Here is a 23,984-nt window from a genome sequence, read left to right on the forward strand (position 1 = left end):
TTATAGAAGCTTTAAAAAAAACTCTTATAAACAAAACTCCTATAGACAGAACCTCTCATATTCTTAATAAGGAATAAATAGAAAAAAATACAAAATAAAATACATAAAACAAAAATAATTATAGTGGCAAAAGTAAACACTCTTATTTACAGCAGTTATATGCACATGAATATGACATTATTGTGTATGAGTATTGCACATGATTAAGTCAGTGTTGCACATGATTAAGTCAGTGTTGCACATGATTAAGTCAGTGTTGCACATGATTATGTCAGTATTGCACATGATTATGTCAGTGTTGCACATGATTAAGTCAGTGTTGCACATGATTATGTCAGTATTGCACATGATTATGTCAGTGTTGCACATGATTATGTCAGTGTTGCACATGATTAAGTCAGTGTTGCACATGATTATGTCAGTATTGCACATGATTATGTCAGTGTTGCACATGATTATGTCAGTATTGCACATGATTATGTCAGTATTGCACATGATTAAGTCAGTGTTGCACATGAATAAGACAGTATTGCGCATGAATGATTATGTCAGTATTGCACATGAATAAGACAGTATTGCGCATGAATGATTATGTCAGTATTGCACATGATTATGATAAGATAATCCTTTATTGTCCACACATGGTGAAATTTCATTGTTGCAATGCAGGTAGATACAGAGGAAAAGGACAGATCACTTATAGGAAGTTTAAAAACACTCTCAATAGAAGATCTCTTATAAACAAAACTCTTACAAACAAAAACTCACATAATCATGTGCAATACTGACTTATGTCAGTATTGCACATGAGCGAGGGTGGATCAGTCTGTCCCTGAAGCTGCTCTCCAGAGCGGACAGAGTGTCCTGCAGAGGGCGACACTCATGGTACATGATGGGCCTCATGATGGGCCTCATGATGGGTCTGATGGGCCTCATGATGGGCCTCATGATGGGCCTCATGATGGGCCTCATGATGGGCCTGATGGGCCTCATGATGGGCCTCATGATGGGCCTCATGATGGGCCTCATGATGGGTCTGATGGGCCTCATGATGGGCCTCATGATGGGCCTCATGATGGGCCTCATGATGGGTCTGATGGGCCTCATGATGGGCCTCATGATGGGCCTCATGATGGGCCTCATGATGGGCCTCATGATGGGCCTGATGGGCCTCATGATGGGCCTCATGATGGGTCTGATGGGCCTCATGATGGGCCTCATGATGGGCCTCATGATGGGCCTGATGGGCCTCATGATGGGCCTCACGATGGGCTTCAAAATAGGCCTCACGATGGGCCTCACGATGGGCCTCACGATGGGCCTCACGATGGACCTCACGATAGGCCTCACGATGGGCCTCACGATGGGCCTCACGATGGGCTTCACGATGGGCCTCACGATGGGCCTCACGATGGGCCCCATGATGGACCTCACGATTGGCCTCATGATGGGCCTCACGATGGGCCTCACGATGGGCCTCACGATGGGCCTCACGATGGACCTCGTGACGGGCCTCACGATGGGCCTCATGATGGGCCTCACGATGGGCCTCACGATGGGCCTCATGGGCCTCATGATGGGCCTCACAATGGGCCTCACGATGGGCCTCACGATGGGCCTCATGGGCCTCATGATGGGCCTCACAATGGGCCTCACGATGGGCCTCACGATGGGCCTCATGATGGGCCTCACGATGGGCCCCATGATGGACCTCACGATTGGCCTCACGATGGGCCCCATGATGGACCTCACGATGGGCCTCACGATGGGCCTCACGATGGGCCTCATGATGGGCCTCTTGATGGACCTCGTGATGGGCCTCACGATGGGCCTCACGATGGGCCTCTTGATGGACCTCGTGATGGACCTCGTGATGGGCCTCACGATGGGCCTCACGATGGGCCTCACGATGGGCCTCGACGTTTTGTCGGACTGAGATCTCAGGAAATTGCATCGTGTCAACACCGAGTCAGGAAAAAGACCTCGAGCAGCTTTTCTCCAGAACACGTGGTTTAAATGCTTTACCCACAATGCCACAGCTCTCGCTTTGCATGATTTATTCCAAATTGTGTGTGTTTTATATTTGTTTTATACATTATATTATATTATGTTAACATTATTATTAAAGACATTTTAGCTTGATATTCTATGTGTTTTGTGCTCAACAGGATTCTCATGTAACAGATTCTGGCTAAAAAAACAAAAGGTAACTAAAATATAATAGTGTATTTTTATTATTTCAAAGAATCAGAAAAAGGTTTATTGCCATTGAATAAAAACAGATTCACAAACTGGGAACTTTCTTCTGTGATAAGACAACAACAAATGTAATGTCAAAATATTAAAAAAGAAAAATATATTGGGTTACGTTGTTTTTTATTTCTTTTAAGTTGTAGCTGAAGTTTCATATTGATATTGAGTAAATGTCGTTGTCTTGCACTGCTCTCTGCTGTTCACTTCTGACTTTACACCTTTAACATCGTGTGAGTTCATCTCCTGCCGATGGATCTCGTTACACGGTGTAAATGAGTTAAAGGTCTAGAAATATGTTTATTAATGTGCAGAGAAACCCAGGGAGAACATGCAAACCACAGCAAAAGGCCCATCACCTGGGAATCGCTCCCAGTGCAAGAGTACAAACCCCTGCGTTACCGTGGTAACAGTTTAGCCATGAAGGTTCCACAGTATATTGCATTTAACCTAAAATAACCATGAAAACTACGCATTGTTCACAGATCTGACCTGTAAGTTGCATCACTTTTAAAGCCACATATTATCTGGAACTTTCCGGACAAAACATCTCCATGGAACATTTAACACTTTATTAGTCTGGTTCAGACCTGGTTCAGACCTGGTTTAGTCCTGGTTTAGACCTGGTTCAGACCTGGTTCAGCCCATGTTTAGTCCTACATAGAGTAACAGTTGTGGGGTCGCAGGTCACTTGCATGACTCCATGGAAACGGAAAGTTAAAATCATACTGAGCATTCTTCATGGAGATAACAGCAGGAGAAACATCAGACGGCTCCTCAGGGTTGATCACATACTTGTATTTCTTTGATTTGACCTGCGTTGTGGCTGTACTCCGGTGTCTCCCTCTGAACCTTTGCCCCGCGGGTGACGGGCTCCAGTGCCAGGGCTCTAAAAGAGGGGTGTGTCGTCTAAATTTAGCCCCAGAACGAGTCCCTTAACCCTGACTATGGCCCCGGCTTCTCCTGTGACACTTGCAGCCGTCCCCCGTCCTCTCCCGGAGCTGTGCCCCTGACTTTCTCCTGCACAAACGATCAACATCAAGGGAAACGGGTCTGGATCTGTGTCCTACAGCTTCTTCTACAGCTTCTTCTACAGCTTCTGCTACAGCTTCTGCTACAGCTTCCACAACTTCTACAGCTTCTTCCACAGCTTCTACAGCATCTCCTACAGCTTCTCCTAAAACGTCTCCTACAGCGTCTCCTACAGCGTCTCCTACAGCATCTCCTACAGCTTCTCCTAAAACGTCTCCTACAGCGTCTCCTACAGCGTCTCCTACAGCATCTCCTGCAGCTTCTCCTACAGCGTCTCCTACAGCTTCTCCTAAAACGTCTCCTACAGCGTCTCCTACAGCTTCTCCTAAAACGTCTCCTACAGCGTCTCCTACAGCGTCTCCTACAGCATCTCCTACAGCTTCTCCTAAAACGTCTCCTACAGCGTCTCCTACAGCGTCTCCTACAGCATCTCCTGCAGCTTCTCCTACAGCGTCTCCTACAGCTTCTCCTAAAACGTCTCCTACAGCGTCTCCTGCAGCTTCTCCTACAGCGTCTCCTACAGCGTCTCCTACAGCGTCTCCTACAGCGTCTCCTACAGTGAGTACATGATCAGGGATTTGGCTTTCGAGTGCAAGGTTCTTCTGCTGGTGCTGGTCCTGATCCAATTTGTGGTGTAGACTTCAGTGCTGAATTTTACCTAGTTTAGGTTTTGTTTAGACCTGATTCAGTCCCTGTTTTGTCCTGGTTTGGACCTGGTTTTGTCCTGGTTTGGACCTGGTTTTGTCCTGGTTTAGACCTGGTTAAGCCCTGATTTAGCTCTGGTTTAGTCCTGGTTTAGTCCTGGTTTAGTCCTGGTTTGGACCTGATTCAATCCTAGTTCAGCCCTGATTTAGCCCTGGTTTTAGCCTTGGTTTAACTCTGCCGATGGATCAAATGCCCTGGTTTAGCCCTGGTTGCGTCCTGGTTTAGCCGTGGTTTAGTCCTGGTTTAGTCCTAGTTTAGCCCTGGTTTCGTTCTGGTTTAGCCCCGGTTTAGCACTGGTTTAGCACTGGTTTTAGCCTTGGTTTAGCCTTGGTTTAGCCTTGGTTTAGCCCTGGTTTAGCCCTGGTTTGGCCCTGGTTTTAGCCTCGCTCCAGCACTCGTAAAGACCCAGTTTTAGTCCTGCTTTAGTCCTTGACTTGTTGTGGTTCTTGTTTCTTGTTTAGACCTGCTTTGGACCTCATTTACTCCTATTTTATGTTAATTAATTAGCCTTGTGTTGCGCCAGTTTATTCTGGTTCAGGTCCTGGTTAAGACCTGCTTAAGTCCTGGTTTAGATCTGGTTTAGATCTTGTTTAGATCCTGTTTAGATCTGGTCTAGTCCTTGTGTCAATGCTTCTTAAGTAATGCATTATTTGTCATGACTTGAACCTGACTTCATTCAAAAGTCCTCTGCTTGTGCCTCAAGGACTATCGCGGTGACCCGGGGCCCGACTCGTGTTCGCGGGGCTATTTCGGTGTCACATTCCTGCAAACACGCACCGCACTTTGTCGCTCTTCACAACACACAACACACAACACACAACACACAACACACAACACACACGTCACATGTTACACACAACAAACACAGACACGGCTCACATTTCCCACTCCTATTTAAACGAGCACGATTCAAAACGACACCTGCCAGTCGCCAGCGAGATCGATACTGTGGGACATTTTTGCAAAAGGAACCATGGAGACGAGCAGATGGCACCGGACGCTCCGCCGGAATAATCACAACCTGTACCTATAAAACAAACCTCAGATTAAACTACAAACTCTTACCTCTGCCAGAATATGATTGTAATAATGATAATAATAATAATAATAATAAAGATAATAATAAATATAGCCCCAGGCGGCGATCATCGGTCCTCGCCACCGCCTCAAGATGAGGGCGCCCCAATTGACCTTTTAATACACCTACGGCGTGTCCGTGACGCTGTTGCGTCTTCTCCCCTTTGCTTTACATATGAAAGGAAAGGTTTGCGGTTCCGCCGCACAGTCTGTGACTCTAAAAATGTGTTTACATTTTGATGGTCGACCCCTGAAGATGAGTCCCACCAAATGTCACGTTAATAGGGCTAGTAATAGGGTTAAAAGTATAGTATTAAGTGTCAGCATGTTCAAATTTCAGAGATCTGGCGATTTCCCCATTGGAATAACATGGGAGGTTTCTGTCATCGCTACGGCTACGCCGTAACCATTATGACATAGGTCTTAATTACTTTTTTGTCACTCTATAGGGGGCGCTGTCACGCCAAATTAATTTATTTTACTTAAAATAGGTTTAGGGCAAAGGGTTTAACAACTGATTCAAATTTGACGCAATTCGGAATTTATCTGCGCAAACGGCAGAAAATTTAAGATTTGGGACATTTCGTAAATTGTAGCTACAGTTTGAGGCTTCGTCGCACAGAATGACAAATAACAGATTAATTTGGATAAATTTTGATGTCCCACTCCTCAGTACCATTTTCACCAAATTTCAGCTTTTTCTATCAAACGCCCTGAGAGGAGTTGGTAAAAGTACGACGTTTGGAAAAACTCCTGAGTCATGCTTAGCAAATTTTGATCCAATATGGCCGACATTTGGTCGGCCGGACGGCGTTGCCGCAAGAATATTTTTTACTTCTCTTGTCACCATCTACCTCTCTCAATGCATTTTTGGTACATTTGGGAGCGCTGACGCGCCAATTTTTAAAATTTTCGAAAAAAGAGATGGCAAAGAGCCAGAATGTAGAGAGGCAAGATTTTTAGAGGTGTGGACATTTTTTTGACTTTTCGGCAATGTTCACTGGGTGAAAAATAGGGGGGTTGGTCCCGAGAAGAAGGAAGAAAGAATAATAATATTCCGATACGAAAACAATGTTTCCCATTTTTCAAATATCATAAATTATAAATTTTCGGAAAGCGCTCGCGCTTTCCTACCTCATGGTGTGGGTCCCTGGTCACTGAAGGGTACTTTCGTTAATTTTGAGTGGGCTCCGCCCACTTTGTGTTTTTGGCCCTCTATACAGTAATAATGTTCAATTTTTGCATTACATGCTTATATGCACGGAACATGCAAGAGATGGGGAACGTATTCGTGAGCTACTTAGCGCAAATGAGTGCTTTATAAGGGGATGACGACCGCGAATGTAAAGTGCTCGTTTAGTGCGCACTTTTGCACGGGCTTCGCCCGTTTACAATGGTAATGTTCCATTTTCCTACTACTAATTAGTCTTCACGGGGCGTGCGTGAGGGAGGAGTCCGTTAGTGAGTGTTTGGAAGTGGGCGAGCGCTTTACGCTTGATTTCTTTCGCAGTCGTGCTTCGTGACCTTACGGGACTAATAGGCCTCTCGACAGCTTGTGGCGCTCGGGCCTAATAATAATATTTCTGTCGTACATTGACACTCAATAATATTTCTGTCGTACATTGACACTCAATACATTTTTAACCAAATAAATGTTGACAGAAATATTCTAGATGGACAATATGCAAATAAAGTCCATTATTGATCAAATTCAGAAACAGTACATTATTTTGTTACATTTGTGTAGTTACGATTACACTGATGTTTATAATGTGCTGTTTTATTGCTTCTTCTTCTTCACTTTGAATTACTTTGTGTAGAAATCGTGCTCTACAAATAAACTTGCCTTGATGTTTATCAGACAGAAATAATATAAGTCCAGTTTATTCTCTGATCAATGACTTTTTGAAACAGTTTAGTCTCGCTTTGATTAAAAGTTGACAGTGAATAAATCAGAACATTATAAACTGAATTATAACAGAAAATGTCTCTGGACGGAGGTATTAGTTTCTTTGCATGAGCCGTGTTTAAGCCAGGATTGACTGTTCACTGTCATTTCAGTTTGACCTTTCTGAGAGAAGCAACACTTCAACCGCCTCAAACGTCCTCAGCAAATACAAAATGGCTCAGTTTCATTTGGAACGGGAAACTGCACCGTCACAAAACGACCCTCCGCATTTGCACGTTCTCCTTTTTCACTCTCGCACAGACTGTGAAATCAGAGCTTCACAATTTCAACTTCAAACTTGAAAAATCACATTCTGATAATCGAGTTTACCGTATTTTCTGGAGTATAAGTCGCACCAGCCAAAAAAATGCATAATAGAGAAGAAAAAGACATATATAAGTCGCACTGGAGTATGAAATGCGGTTGTGAAAATGACAAATAATATCACATATAAGTCGCTCTTAAGTATAAGTATAAATGTAAGTATAAGTCCCACCTCGGCCAAAACTATGAATAAAGGTGCGACTTATTTACGGAAAATACGGTAATTTTATTTTTGTCATTTGACTGTAAAACGGGGTATTTCTAACCTTTTACAACTTTGAACCTCGTATAGAAAGTGTGTTTTTCCTCATCGTTGTGGTATCGAGCATTTTCCTTAGAAGTTTAGCATGTTTGTAGCGCGCCGTTGCTAACAGAACAGTCAAACGTGTAGCGTAACATGTTTAGGACATGTTCTTTTACTGTAGTATTCTCAAAATAATTCAAAATGTGCTCGGTGGTTTTCCGGGATCTTTGTCGGAAACCTGAGGCTGAAGTCGGGGGCGGAGCTTGTCAACGTTCTTTAGACAAACGCACGAGGGTACGTGAAGCTAAGAGTTAAGAATACACCGCACGTTTCTGCACAAAGGATTCGATTCCACCGCGGATCCAGTCACACAAGCACTCGGACCTTTACACTGCCATTTCCTGCGTTTTGGATCCGTCAATTTCGCTCTTAAATAGCCAGGACTAATGCTAATGCTAATGCTAATCCCAGTCATCCTCGGAGGTGGGATTATGCTAGTTCCGACTTGTGAATTCCCTCTGGAACATTCTCACATGTCGGAATTTACGCTTGCAAACTCGGGCAACATTTCAGACCAGAGTTTATCATGTAAACAAAAAGCTTTTACATCCGACAGTTAAAATATTGATAGTCCTGGTGTTATTTTCTCTGTGGCGTCTCTCTACTGCCCCCTGCTGTCTGTGAACCTGCTCCTGTGCTGCCTCTGAGCCGCTGCAGTTACAAATGCAGAGATCTACATGGAGCTAATGTTGCTAACGTCTACAAGGAACTAATGTTTCTAAGGTCTACGCGGAGCTAATGTTGCTACGGTCTACGTGGAGCTAATGTTGCTAAAGTTTACACAGAGCTAATGTTGCTAAGATCTACATGGAGCTAATGTTGCTAATGTCTACACAGAGCTAATGTCCACGCGGAGCTAATGTTGCTAAGGTCTACACGGAGCTAATGTTGTTCAAGTTTACACAGACCTAATGTTGCTAAGGTCTACACGGAGCTAATGTTGCTACAGTCTGTGCAGAGCTAATGTTGCTAAAGTCTAAGCAGACCTAATGTTGCTAAGGTCTACACGGAGCTAATGTTGCTAAGGTCTACACGGAGCTAATGTTGCTAAGGTCTACACAGAGCTAATGTTGCTAAAGTCTGCGCAGAGCTAATGTTGCTAAAGTTTACGCAGAGCTAATGTTGCTAAGGTCTACACGGAGCTAATGTTGCTGAGGTCTACACGGAGCTAATGTTGCTAAGGTCTACACGGAGCTAATGTTGCTAAGGTCTACACAGAGCTAATGTTATTAACGTCTACACAGAGCTAATGTTGCTAACGTCTACACAGAGCTAATGTTGCTAACGTCTACACAGAGCTAATGTTGCTAAGATCTACATGGCGCTAATGTTGCTAAGATCTACACAGAGCTAATGTTGCTAACGTCTACACAGAGCTAATGTTGCTAAGATCTACATGGCGCTAATATTGCTAAGATCTACACAGAGCTAATGTTGCTAACGTCTACATGGAGCAAATGTTGCAAATGTCTACGCACAGCTAATGTTGCTAAGGTCTACACGGCGCTAATGTTGCTAACGACTACACAGGGAAAATTATGCTAATGTCAACACGGAGCTAACGTTGCTAAAGTCTACTTGGAGCTAATGTTGCTAAGATCTATGAGGAGCTAATATTGCTAAGATCTACGCGGAGCTAATGTTGCTAACGTCTACACAGGGAAAATTATGCTAATGTCAACACGGAGCTAACCTTGCTAACGTCTACATGGAGCTAATGTTGCTAAGATCTATGAGGAGCTAATATTGCTAAGATCTACGCGGAGCTAATGTTGCTAACGTCTACACAGGGAAAATTATGCTAATGTCAACACAGAGCTAACGTTGCTAAAGTCTACTTGGAGCTAATGTTGCTAATGTCTACACACAGTTAATGTTGCTAAGGTTTACACAGAGCTAATGTTGCTAAGGTCGAATGTTGATTTATAACGTACAGATGTAATAAATCTGTCCAGGTTGATTAATGAACTTAATTGATCTATATTCAAGTGTTCCCTTAGTTTGGAGTCAAAATGAGGTCAATCCTTGTGTAAAACATGTTGTTTATTCCCGTTTGGCCCTGATATTTCCCTGTGGGTTTAGACCTTGTGGCACTTGAAAGACTTAATTGTTTCTTAGTTGGTTCTTGGTGTGAAAAGTTTGAGAAGCAAAACAGTCACAGCCTTTGCCTCACAGCAAGAAGGTCCCGGCAGTTGTTTTTGCTGCGTTGCTACGTCATCGTTCTTCCTGATCCTTCTCGATGGTCTGACCGTCCTGACGCGGTGATGACCCGAGGCATTTGCTGTTGAATGTCCAGGATTGACCGTCAGAGAGGGTCAGAGTGAGAGGTGAAGGACAGGAGGGCTCAGGCTGGATCTGATAATCTCCCAGGATTAAACCACTGCAGCGCAGAGGGGGGGTGCCGAGCGGCTGTTACACCGACCGAGCAGCAGAGGGCGGAGCTGAGCCTGGAACATGCAGAGATTATGTTCTATTATCATGTCTCAGTCGTAAAGGGTAAAATACACATGATGCAGGCACCAGCAGGAGGCCGGCCCATGTTTAGTCCTGACTCTGGCACCAGCAGGAGGCCGGCCCATGTTTAGTCCTGACTCTGACACCAGCAGGAGGCCGGTCCATGTTTAGTCCTGACTCTGACACCAGCAGGAGGCCGGGCCATGTTTAGTCCTGACTCTGGCACCAGCAGGAGGCCGGTCCATGTTTAGTCCTGACTCTGACACCAGCAGGAGGCCGGTCCATGTTTAGTCCTGACTCTGGCACCAGCAGGAGGCCGGTCCATGTTGAGTCCTGACTCTGGCACCAGCAGGAGGCCGGTCCATGTTGAGTCCTGACTCTGGCACCAGCAGAAGGCCGGTCCATGTTTAATCCCCACTCTGGCACCAGCAGGAGGCCGGTCCATGTTTAGTCCTGACTCTGGCACCAGCAGGAGGCCGGTCCATGTTGAGTCCTGACTCTGGCACCAGCAGGAGGCCGGTCCATGTTTAGTCCTGACTCTGGCACCAGCAGGAGGCCGGTCCATGTTGAGTCCTGACTCTGGCACCAGCAGAAGGCCGGTCCATGTTTAATCCTCACTCTGGCTCTGTATAACGGGTGCGTACCTATGTTCCCCCGGCTGTGATTGTGTCCTTGTGTTTTGTCGTGTCCGGCTGTGATTGTGTCCTTGTGTTTTGTCGTGTCCGGCTGTGATTGTGTCCTTGTGTTTTGTCGTGTCCGGCTGTGATTGTGTCGTTGTGTTTTGTCGTGTCCGGCTGTGATTGTGTCCTTGTGTTTTGTCGTGTCCGGCTGTGATTGTGTCGTTGTGTTTTGTCGTGTCCGGCTGTGATTGTGTCCTTGTGTTTTGTCGTGTCCGGCTGTGATTGTGTCCTTGTGTTTTGTCGTGTCCGGCTGTGATTGTGTCATTGTGTTTTGTCGTGTCCGGCTGTGATTGTGTCCTTGTGTTTTGTCGTGTCCGGCTGTGATTGTGTCGTTGTGTTTTGTCGTGTCCGGCTGTGATTGTGTCCTTGTGTTTTGTCGTGTCCGGCTGTGATTGTGTCGTTGTGTTTTGTCGTGTCCGGCTGTGATTGTGTCCTTGTGTTTTGTCGTGTCCGGCTGTGATTGTGTCCTTGTGTTTTGTCGTGTCCGGCTGTGATTGTGTCCTTGTGTTTTGTCGTGTCCGGCTGTGATTGTGTCATTGTGTTTTGTCGTGTCCGGCTGTGATTGTGTCCTTGTGTTTTGTCGTGTCCGGCTGTGATTGTGTCCTTGTGTTTTGTCGTGTCCGGCTGTGATTGTGTCCTTGTGTTTTGTCGTGTCTGGCTGTGATTGTGTCCTTGTGTTTAGTCATGTCCGGCTGTGATTGTGTCCTTGTGTTTTGTCGTGTCCGGCTGTGATTGTGTCCTTGTGTTTTGTCGTGTCCGGCTGTGATTGTGTCCTTGTGTTTTGTCGTGTCCGGCTGTGATTGTGTCCTTGTGTTTTGTCGTGTCCGGCTGTGATTGTGTCCTTGTGTTTTGTCGTGTCCGGCTGTGATTGTGTCCTTGTGTTTTGTCGTGTCCGGCTGTGATTGTGTCCTTGTGTTTTGTCGTGTCCGGCTGTGATTGTGTCCTTGTGTTTTGTCGTGTCCGGCTGTGATTGTGTCCTTGTGTTTTGTCGTGTCCCTTAGTGCTCGAGCGTCTATGTCGAGCGTGTGTGTGGAGCGTGTGCGTCGGGCGTGTACTCCGAACGCCGCTCTGAACGTCTGAACGTCTGAACGCAGGTCTGAACGCAGCTCTGAACGTCTGAACGTCTGAACGCAGCTCTGAACGTCTGAAAGTCTGAACGTCTGAACGTCTGAACGCAGCTCTGAACGTCTGAACGTCTGAACGCAGGTCTGAACGCAGCTCTGAACGTCTGAACGTCTGAACGCAGCTCTGAACGTCTGAAAGTCTGAACGTCTGAACGTCTGAACGCAGCTCTGAACGTCTGAACGCCGCTCTGAACGTCTGAACGTCTGAACGCCGCTCTGAACGTCTGAACGTCTGAACGCCGCTCTGAACGTCTGAACGTCTGAACGCCGCTCTGAACGTCTGAACGTCTGAACACCGCTCTGAACGTCTGAAAGTCTGAACGTCTGAACGTCTGAACGCAGCTCTGAACGTCTGAACGCAGCTCTGAACGTCTGAACACCGCTCTGAACGTCTGACAGGCTGTGGTGTCATTGTAATACGGCTGTAGTTAATTAGCCTTCATTTTATTTAGATTAAACTGTAAAAAGAAGTGAGTTTATTGTATGATGAGTTTTTCCTGTGCAGTTTTAGACTTTTGAGGAGATGATTCATATTCTTATGGATTTTATTCAACTAACCGCTGGATGAGGCTTATCTTTAGTTTACCAACAGCTTCTCTAGTCGATTATAAGAATTATAATGAGGTTTTATTCAGCATAAAAGCTGTTTACTTTAAATCTGTGTCACATTTTCTTATCCCAGGTTCAAAATGTGCCGCTCTCGCAGCATAAATGCACAATCGTGATTATATATTACAACAACGACAGCGATATTAGATTTTTGTTAAAAACAAAATACCAACACTGCTCTCACAAACCAGGATGAGACCAGTAAACAAGAGAAGATGGGCCAGATCAGATCACACGGCGGGCCTGATCTGGCCCGCAGGCCGTAAGTTTCCTCCTGTGCTTGATTTAGATTAGATTATAGGTTTTATTTGACAGATGTTGCTTCATTAATAGTCTAATAGTCTAATTAATATCTGAAAACACTTAAAGACACTACGTAACTTCTCTGGTATTGGGGGGTCCTCACCTGCCTGTCTCCATGGAGATATTACTGCTTTGGCTGGAATGTTCTACAGTCTGGCATTAAACTTCATCTATCTCCATAAAGATCAGGCCAAGTTCCAGGTCAGATCTGTGGAGAGGCCGCCTAAAGCCGAGAGAGGAGTTTAATGCCAGACTGTGGAACATTCCGGGCTGAAGGTCAAAGTTACAGGTTGCACCTTTAATTCTGACTTGTCAAACGCTAAACGCCTAAAGAGAAAAGGTAATTGACTTGTTTACGGCGCCGCTGTCGCCAGAACAACATGTAAACAAAGACAGTGACATTTGGACGTTTTATTTTAGCTCCTCTCACCTGTCTCTTCTCTGGCCTGTCACTCAAACTGTGGTCAGGCTCTGTGGTCAGGCTCTGCGGTCAGGCTCTGCGGTCAGACTCTGTGGTCAGACTCAGAGGTCAGACTCAGAGGTCAGACTCTGCGGTCAGACTCTGTGGTCAGACTCAGAGGTCAGACTCAGAGGTCAGACTCTGCGGTCAGACTCTGTGGTCAGACTCAGAGGTCAGACTCAGAGGTCAGACTCTGTGGTCAGACTCAGAGGTCAGACTCTGCGGTCAGACTCTGTGGTCAGGCTCTGCGGTCAGACTCAGAGGTCAGACTCTGCGGTCAGACTCTGTGGTCAGACTCAGAGGTCAGACTCAGAGGTCAGACTCTGTGGTCAGACTCAGAGGTCAGACTCAGAGGTCAGACTCTGCGGTCAGACTCTGTGGTCAGACTCAGAGGTCAGACTCAGAGGTCAGACTCAGAGGTCAGACTCTGTGGTCAGACTCAGAGGTCAGACTCAGAGGTCAGACTCTGTGGTCAGACTCAGAGGTCAGACTCAGAGGTCAGACTCTGCGGTCAGACTCTGTGGTCAGACTCAGAGGTCAGACTCAGAGGTCAGACTCTGCGGTCAGACTCAGAGGTCAGACTCAGAGGTCAGACTCTGCGGTCAGACTTTGTGGTCAGATCGGATCAAAAGGCAGAGGCAAACCTTTGTACGATTGTGGAATTTATCACACTCCAATGTCGGTGTCGGTGCGAGTCACAAAGGAACAAAGTTATTTATTCCACGATCAGTAAATTTTACTGATCGTGGAACTGAAAAGTGAAGCAGCTCGTTTCAACTGTTCAATACTTTAACTCTTTTATGATGATCTGCTCTGCGCTATCCGCAAAGGCGGTTAGCGCTCTTGCCTCCCAAGAAGGAGATCATGGGTTCGATTCCCGGACCAGACCAACATCACATGATCTCTCTGGGTGGAGTCTGCATGTTCTCCCCGTGTTACCGTGGGTTCTCTCCGGGTTCTCCGGCTCCTCCCACCGTCCAAACACATGCATGTGTTAAGTACAATTGGTGACTCTAAATTGAGCGTGAACTGTCTGTAATGTCTATGTCTCTGTGTCGGCCCTGCGACAAGTTGGCCACTGTCCAGGGTGTGCCCCGCCTAAGGCCCGAAGTCACTGGGATAGGCTCCAGTCACCCGCGACCCCGAAAGGGAACAAGCGGTAGAAAATGGATGGATGTATGGATGGATGGTTCTGTGCAAAAGTATTCCATGTTTTATGACTTTGAATTATGTTTTATGTGCAACAAATAAGGACTGAGACGCTACAAACACACGTAATCCACATCCAAAAGTACTTTCCAAAAGTACTTTCCAAAAGTACTTTCCAAAAGTACTTTCCAGAGTTTGTAAGATTCTAGGTGGATTCATGGTTCATAACTGGTTCATAACTCGTTTATAACTTGTTCTAAATTCGTTCAAGACTCGTTCATAACTCGTTCATAACTCGTTCATAACTTGTCCATAACTTGTGTTTTGCAGATGTTTCCCTGGACGTTGTGAGGCGTCTCCATGGTAACGATGGCGTCTGACTTTGACAGTGGTTTGATGGAGCGAAGCCGCGGCCTCGACATTGACCACGTCCTGATGCTGCTGCAGGGTCAGGACCTTTAACCTTTCACCTCCGGGACAAATACAACACATACTATACATACAATACATACAATACAATACAATACAATACATACAATACATACAATACATACAATACATACAATACATACAATACATACAATACATACAATACATCCATCCATTTTCTACCGCTTGTTCCCTTTCGGGGTCGCGGGTGACTGGAGCCTATCCCAGTGACTTCGGGCCTTAGGCGGGGTACATCCTGGACAGTGGCCAACTTGTCGCAGGGCCAACACAGAGACATAGACATTACAGACAGTTCACTCTCACATTCATTCACTAGGGCCAATTTAGAGTCACCAATTTTACCTAACACATGCATGTCTTTGGACGGTGGGAGGAGCCGGAGAACCCGGAGAGAACCCACGGTAACACGGGGAGAACATGCAGACTCCACCCAGAGAGATCATGTGATGTTGGTCTGGTCCGGGAATCGAACCCATGATCTCCTTCTTGGGAGGCAAGAGCGCTAACCGCCTTTGCCACCGTGCACCCTACATACAATACAATACAATACAATACATACAACACATACTATACATACAATACATAACAATACAATACATACAATACATACAATACATACAATACAATACATACAATACAATACAATACAATACATACAATACAATACATACAATACATACAATACAATACATACAATACATACAATACATACAATACAATACATACAATACAATACATACAATACAATACATACAATACATACAATACAATACATACAATACAATACATATAACATATACTATACATAAAATACATACAATACATACAATACAATACATACAATACATAAAATACATAAAATACATACAATACAATACATACAATACATACAACACATACTATACATACATTACATGCATACAACACAATACAACACAATACAATACATACAGTACATACAATACATACAATACATACATACAATACATACAATACAATATGTACAATACATACAATATATACAGTACATACAATACATACAATACATACAATATGTACAATGCATACAATACATACATACAATACATACAATACATACAATACAATACAATACATACAATACATACAATACATACAATACATGCATACAATATATACAATACATACATACAGTACATACAATGCATACAATACAATACATACTATAGATACAATACATACAATACATACAATACAATACATACAATACAATACATACAATACATACATACAATACAATACATACAATACAATACAATACAATACAATACAATACAATACATACAATACATACTATACATACTATACATACAATACATACAATACATACAATACAATACACACAATACATACAATACATACAATACAATACATACATACTATACATACAATACAATACATACAATACATACAATACATACATACTATACATACAATACATACATACAATACATACAATACATACATACTATATATACAATACATACATACAATACATACAATACATACATACAATATATACAATACATACATACAATACATACATACAATACATACATACATACAATACATACATACTATACATACAATACAAGACATACAATACAATATATACAATACATACATACAATACATAAAATACAAAACAATACATACATACTATACATACAATACATACAATACATACAATACATACAATACATACAATGCAATACATACTATACATACAATACATACATACAATATATACAATACATACATAAAATACATAAAATACAATACATACAATACATACAATACAATACATACAATATGTACAATACATACAATATATACAATACACACAATATATACAATACATACAATACAATACATACAATACATACAGTACAATACATACAATACAATACATACAGTACATACAGTACATACAATACAATACAATACATACAATACATACAATACATACAATACAATACGTACAATACAATACATACAATACATACAGTACATACAATACAATACTTACAATACATACAATATGTACAATACATACAATACATACAATACAATATATACAATATATACAGTACAATACATACAATACATACAATACAATACATACAATATATACAATACATACAATACAATATATACAATATATACAATACATAAAATACATAAAATACATACAATACAATACATACAATACATACTATACATACAATACATACATTACATGCATACAACACAATACAACACAATACAATACATACAATACATACAATACATACATACAATACATACAATACAATATGTACAATACATACAATATATACAGTACATACAATACATACAATACATACAATATGTACAATGCATACAAATTATACAATACATACAAATTATACAAATTATACAATACAATACAATACGTACAATACATACAATACAATACATACAATACATACAATACAATACAATACAATACATACAATACATACAATAAAAATATATACAATACATACAATAAAACAAAATTTAAAAAATGAATAAAATAAATAAAATAAATAAAATAAATAAAATAAATAAAATAAATAAAATAAATAAAATAAAATCAATATAATATAATAAAATAAAATAAAATAATAAAGAAGCTTCAGAAATGATTTTATCTGACTCTTTTTTGAGTATTACAATAATTATAGGATCCAATTCACATGAATTTAGCTTTTTTTGTTGCATTTTGAACATTAAGTTTTTCATCATAAACATTATGATAAATATTTAAATGTTCATATATTCAAAACAGAACCATATTATATACTGTAATCTGATGCTTACACACGTCTATTTCTAGTCAAGGGTCACTTAAAGGGTCACATAAAGAGTAACATAAAGGGTCACTTAAAGGGTCACATAAAGATAAACATAAATGGTCACTGAAAGAGTAACATAGAGGGTTACTTAAAGGTTCACATAAAGAGTTACATAAAGGGTCACTTAAAGGGTCACATAAAGAGTAACAAAGGGTCACATAATGAGTAAAATAAAGGGTCACATAAAGGGTCACATAAAGATTACCATAAAGGGTCACTTAAAGGGTCACATAAAGAGTTACATAAAGGGTCACATAAAGAGTAACACAAATGGTCACTTAAAGGGTCACATAAAGAGTAACATAAAGGGTCACTTAAAGGTCACATAAAGAGTAACATAAAGGGTCACTTAAAGGGTCACATAAAGAGTAACAAAAAGGGTCACTTAAAGGGTCACATAAAGAGCAACATAAAGGGTAACTTAAAGGGTCACTTAAAGAGTACCATAAAGGGTCACTTAAAGGGTCACATAAAGAGTAACATAAAGGGTCACTTAAAGGGTCACATAAAGAGCAACATAAAGGGTCACTTAAAGGGTCACTTAAAGAGTACCATAAAGGGTCACTTAAAGGTTCACATAAAGAGTAACATAAAGGGTCACATAAAAAGTAACATAAAGGGTCACTTAAAGGGTCACTTAAAGGGTCACATAAAGAGTCATTTTAACAGTATAAACAGTTTTGCCTGGACAAATGGATAATATTATTATTATTATATAATTATCTATTATAAAAAAATTAATTAATAATTTAAGGCTGGTGTTTCCCAGAGATGGCAGACACTTTGCATTTAGTCGTTTAATGAGGTCAAAATGGTACTTAGTTCCCCTTTAATATTATTAACGAGTTTACACTGGATCATTATAAAAACTCAAATTCTCAGATTCTGTCACTCACGTTCAGGTCAGGTCAGGTCACGTCTCCCAGCGTCGTGACACACTTCTCCGATTACCCACAATGCCTCGGCGCGGCTCAGGTTGGAGCAGGCACGGAGGTGGGCGTGGCCGCGCTCACCTGCCGCTCCTGCTGCTCTTGCTGCAGGCACCAGCGCCGCTCAGACTGTGCGCAGCGCTCTGCAGAGGAGCTTCCACTGCACAGAGCCATGGCACAAGCGGCCACTTTGTGCGTTTGCTGAAGCGCTAAACAGAGACGACATGAGTGATCCCAAAGCGGGTAAGACAGTTAAAGGGTCTGAGGGGCGGGCGGGGGCGGGAGAAACGGGGTCAACGCTGTTTAGAGTGGCATTTTGAGCGTTTTTAAATCAAAATTCAGTCTTTCCGTGACATGTAAACGGGTCCAGGAGCTTTTGAGCTGAAACATTTCCTGCAAACACAAGAATCACGTGCGTTTCAGTATTTATAAAGGGTTCTAAAGGGTTCTAAAGGGTTCTAAAGGTTTCTAAAGGGTTCTAAAGGGCTTCAATCATTCATCCATAATCGTGATCATGAAGTGGACGATAAAGACGCTGGAACACGTGACAAATGACTTTTCTTTGCAAAGACAGTGCGATTATCAACAGAAAATGTTTTTAAAAAAGTCAATTATTTCAGATTTTCAGCAATGTTACCCTTTATGTTTAAATATTCTCCATCTAGAGGGTTCTGTCGCCGTATTTCAGCCTTTGCTTGGTTTATATTGTGTTTAAAAAGTCTGAAATGACAGTAAATCGTGCTTATAGTTGATCAAATAACAGTTGCAGCTTTTAGACTTTTAGACGGTTCAGTCTTTGCAGTTTTTATCAGATTGTGATTAATTTAAAGTCTAGTTGTTAAGTTCACTTGTTTAAGTTTAAGTTCACTGGTTTAAGTTCACTGGTTTAAGTTCACTGGTTTAAGGTCACTGGTTTAAGGTCACTGGTTTAAGTTCACTGGTTTAAGTTCACTGGTTTAAGGTCACTGGTTTAAGGTCACTGGTTTAAGTTCACTGGTTTAAGTTCACTGGTTTGAGTTCACTGGTTTGAGTTCACTGGTTTAAGGTCACTGGTTTAAGTTCACTGGTTTGAGTTCACTGGTTTAAGGTCACTGGTTTGAGTTCACTGGTTTGAGTTCACTGGTTTGAGTTCACTGGTTTAAGTTCACTGGTTTAAGGTCACTGGTTTAAGTTCACTGGTTTAAGGTCACTGGTTTGAGTTCACTGGTTTAAGTTCACTGGTTTAAGTTCACAGGTTTGAGTTCACTGGTTTGAGTTCACTGGTTTGAGTTCACTGGTTTAAGTTCACTGGTTTAAGTTCACTGGTTTAAGGTCACTGGTTTGAGTTCACTGGTTTAAGGTCACTGGTTTAAGTTCACTGGTTTGAGTTCACTGGTTTAAGTTCACTGGTTTAAGGTCACTGGTTTAAGTTCACTGGTTTAAGGTCACTGGTTTGAGTTCACTGGTTTAAGTTCACTGGTTTGAGTTCACTGGTTTAAGTTCACTGGTTTGAGTTCACTGGTTTAAGTTCACTGGTTTAAGGTCACTGGTTTGAGTTCACTGGTTTAAGTTCACTGGTTTAAGTTCACTGGTTTGAGTTCACTGGTTTGAGTTCACTGGTTTAAGTTCACTGGTTTGAGTTCACTGGTTTAAGTTCACTGGTTTGAGTTCACTGGTTTAAGTTCACTGGTTTAAGTTCACTGGTTTGAGTTCACTGGTTTAAGTTCACTGGTTTGAGTTCACTGGTTTAAGTTCACTGGTTTGAGTTCACTGGTTTAAGGTCACTGGTTTGAGTTCACTGGTTTAAGGTCACTGGTTTAAGGTCACTGGTTTAAGTTCACTGGTTTGAGTTCACTGGTTTGAGTTCACTGGTTTGAGTTCACTGGTTTAAGGTCACTGGTTCATGAGAACATTGTTTACATTGATGCGTCGATCGTTAACGTTCTTTTTCACATGATAAAACTAAAATCTCTTTTATCACAAAACAAATATAATTTACCAGGACTGAAACTTTAGTCCTGATGTAGACTGTCTTGTTCTAGTCCTGGTTTAGTCCTGGTTTAGTCCTGGTTTAGACCTGGTTTAGACCTGGTTTAGTCCTGCTTTAGACCTGGTTTAGACCTGGTTTAGTCCTGGTTTAGTCCTGCTTTAGACCTGGTTTAGACCTGGTTTAGACCTGGTTTAGACCTGGTTTAGACCTGGTTTAAACCTGTTGTGCAAGTGTGAACTCACCCAAACCAGTTCTTCTTTAACCGGTCAAAGACATAACATCCAAACCAGGACTAAACCAGGACTAAACCAGGACTAGAACTGGACTAAACCAGGACTAAACCAGGACTAGAATTAGACTAAACCAGGACTAGAACAATATGAAGACGTTAAAAAAATCTTGTTCTGGAGAAATCTCCAGGAACGATTCGATTTTTATAACATTTAAAAAAAATAAAAAAAAATCATGTCATTTAGAGCTTCAACGTCATCGAGCTGTGAAAACACGATCATCGTTCATCCTGTCATCGTTCATCCTGTCATCGTTCATCCTGTCATCGTTCATCCTGTCATCGTTCATCCTGTCATTGTTTCATCCTGTCATTGTTTCATCCTGTCATCGTTCATCCTGTCATCGTTCATCCTGTCATCGTTCATCCTGTCATTGTTTCATCCTGTCATTGTTTCATCCTGTCATCGTTCATCCTGTCATCGTTCATCCTGTCATCGTTCATCCTGTCATTGTTTCATCCTGTCATTGTTTCATCCTTTCATTGTTTCATCCTGTCATTGTTCATCCTGTCATTGTTTCATCCTGTCATTGTTCATCCTGTCATCGTTCATCCTGTCATCGTTCATCCTGTCATCGTTCATCCTGTCATCGTTCATCCTGTCATCGTTCATCCTGTCATTGTTTCATCCTGTCATTGTTTCATCCTGTCATTGTTTCATCCTGTCATTGTTCATCCTGTCATTGTTTCATCCTGTCATTGTTCATCCTGTCATTGTTCATCCTGTCATTGTTCATCCTGTCATTGTTTCATCCTGTCATTGTTCATCCTGTCATTGTTCATCCTGTCATTGTTTCATCCTGTCATTGTTCATCCTGTCATTGTTTCATCCTGTCATTGTTCATCCTGTCATTGTTTCATCCTGTCATTGTTCATCCTGTCATTGTTTCATCCTGTCATTGTTCATCCTGTCATTGTTTCATCCTGTCATTGTTCATCCTGTCATTGTTTCATCCTGTCATCGTTCATCCTGTCATCGTTCATCCTGTCATCGTTCATCCTGTCATCGTTCATCCTGTCATCGTTCATCCTGTCATTGTTTCATCCTGTCATTGTTTCATCCTGTCATCGTTCATCCTGTCATCGTTCATCCTGTCATCGTTCATCCTGTCATTGTTTCATCCTGTCATTGTTTCATCCTTTCATTGTTTCATCCTGTCATTGTTCATCCTGTCATTGTTTCATCCTGTCATTGTTCATCCTGTCATCGTTCATCCTGTCATCGTTCATCCTGTCATCGTTCATCCTGTCATCGTTCATCCTGTCATCGTTCATCCTGTCATTGTTTCATCCTGTCATTGTTTCATCCTGTCATTGTTTCATCCTGTCATTGTTCATCCTGTCATTGTTTCATCCTGTCATTGTTCATCCTGTCATTGTTCATCCTGTCATTGTTCATCCTGTCATTGTTTCATCCTGTCATTGTTCATCCTGTCATTGTTCATCCTGTCATTGTTTCATCCTGTCATTGTTCATCCTGTCATTGTTTCATCCTGTCATTGTTCATCCTGTCATTGTTTCATCCTGTCATTGTTCATCCTGTCATTGTTTCATCCTGTCATTGTTCATCCTGTCATTGTTTCATCCTGTCATTGTTTCATCCTGTCATTGTTTCATCCTGTCATCGTTCATCCTGTCATCGTTCATCCTGTCATCGTTCATCCTGTCATCGTTCATCCTGTCATCGTTCATCCTGTCATTGTTTCATCCTGTCATTGTTTCATCCTGTCATTGTTTCATCCTGTCATTGTTCATCCTGTCATTGTTTCATCCTGTCATTGTTCATCCTGTCATTGTTCATCCTGTCATTGTTCATCCTGTCATTGTTTCATCCTGTCATTGTTCATCCTGTCATTGTTTCATCCTGTCATTGTTCATCCTGTCATTGTTTCATCCTGTCATTGTTCATCCTGTCATTGTTTCATCCTGTCATTGTTCATCCTGTCATTGTTTCATCCTGTCATTGTTCATCCTGTCATTGTTTCATCCTGTCATTGTTTCATCCTGTCATTGTTTCATCCTGTCATTGTTCATCCTGTCATTGTTTCATCCTGTCATTGTTTCATCCTGTCATTGTTCATCCTGTCATTGTTTCATCCTGTCATTGTTCATCCTGTCATTGTTTCATCCTGTCATTGTTCATCCTGTCATCGTTCATCCTGTCATTGTTTCATCCTGTCATTGTTTTTCTGAATCCTTCAGAGTAAAAGCTCTTTTACATTTTAAAGCCATTTTTAAAACATAAAAATGCAATTTTTACAGCGCACTCGAGACGTTTAGACTCTGGCCCTTTAGCGAATCTCACACAACCTGAACGAGCCGGTGAAACGAGCCGCTGAACGAGCCGGTGAAACGAGCCGCCGAACGAGCCGCTGAAACGAGCCGCTGAAACGAGCCGCTGAAACGAGCCGCTGAACGAGCCGGTGAAACGAGCCGCTGAAATGAGCCGCTGAAACGAGCCGCTGAACGAGCCGGTGAAACGAGCCGCTGAACGAGCCGCTGAAACGAGCCGCTGAAATGAGCCGCTGAAACGAGCCGCTGAACGAGCCGGTGAAACGAGCCGCTGAACGAGCCGCTGAAACGAGCCGCTGAAACGAGCCGCTGAACGAGCCGGTGAAACGAGCCGCTGAACGAGCCGCTGAAACGAGCCGCTGAAACGAGCCGCTGAACGAGCCGGTGAAACGAGCCGCTGAAACGAGCCGCTGAACGAGCCGCTGAAACGAGCCGCTGAAATGAGCCGCTGAAACGAGCCGCTGAACGAGCCGGTACACAATATTTATGTACATTAGATCATTAAAACACAGTATTTATGTACATTAGATCATTAAAACACAGTATTTATGTACATTAGATCATTAAAACACAGTATTTATGTACATTAGATCATTAAAACACAGTATTTATGTACATTAGATCATTAAAACACAGTATTTATGTACATTAGATCATTTAAACACAGTATTTATGTACATTAGATCATTAAAACACAGTATTTATGTACATCAGATCA

The 23,984-nt window shown here is 42.1% G+C and overlaps 1 protein-coding gene across 1 annotated transcript in view; it reads left to right on the forward strand.

Annotated features, from left to right (window-relative positions):
* Positions 1-14,788: 14,788 nt before the first annotated feature.
* Positions 14,789-23,984, forward strand: part of LOC140370929 (uncharacterized) — a 216,487-nt gene continuing 207,291 nt past the window's right edge. The window contains exons 1-2 of the mRNA XM_072458217.1: positions 14,789-14,867; positions 18,828-18,959. Coding sequence (XP_072314318.1) covers positions 14,789-14,867; positions 18,828-18,959 — 211 coding nt within the window. The remainder of the gene's footprint in view (positions 14,868-18,827; positions 18,960-23,984) is intronic.

This window comes from Eucyclogobius newberryi, unplaced genomic scaffold, assembly GCF_026437365.1.
Source record: "Eucyclogobius newberryi isolate DKJ021-1_F unplaced genomic scaffold, fEucNew1.0.hap1 SCAF_21, whole genome shotgun sequence".
NCBI classification, from domain to species: Eukaryota; Metazoa; Chordata; class Actinopteri; order Gobiiformes; family Gobiidae; genus Eucyclogobius; species Eucyclogobius newberryi.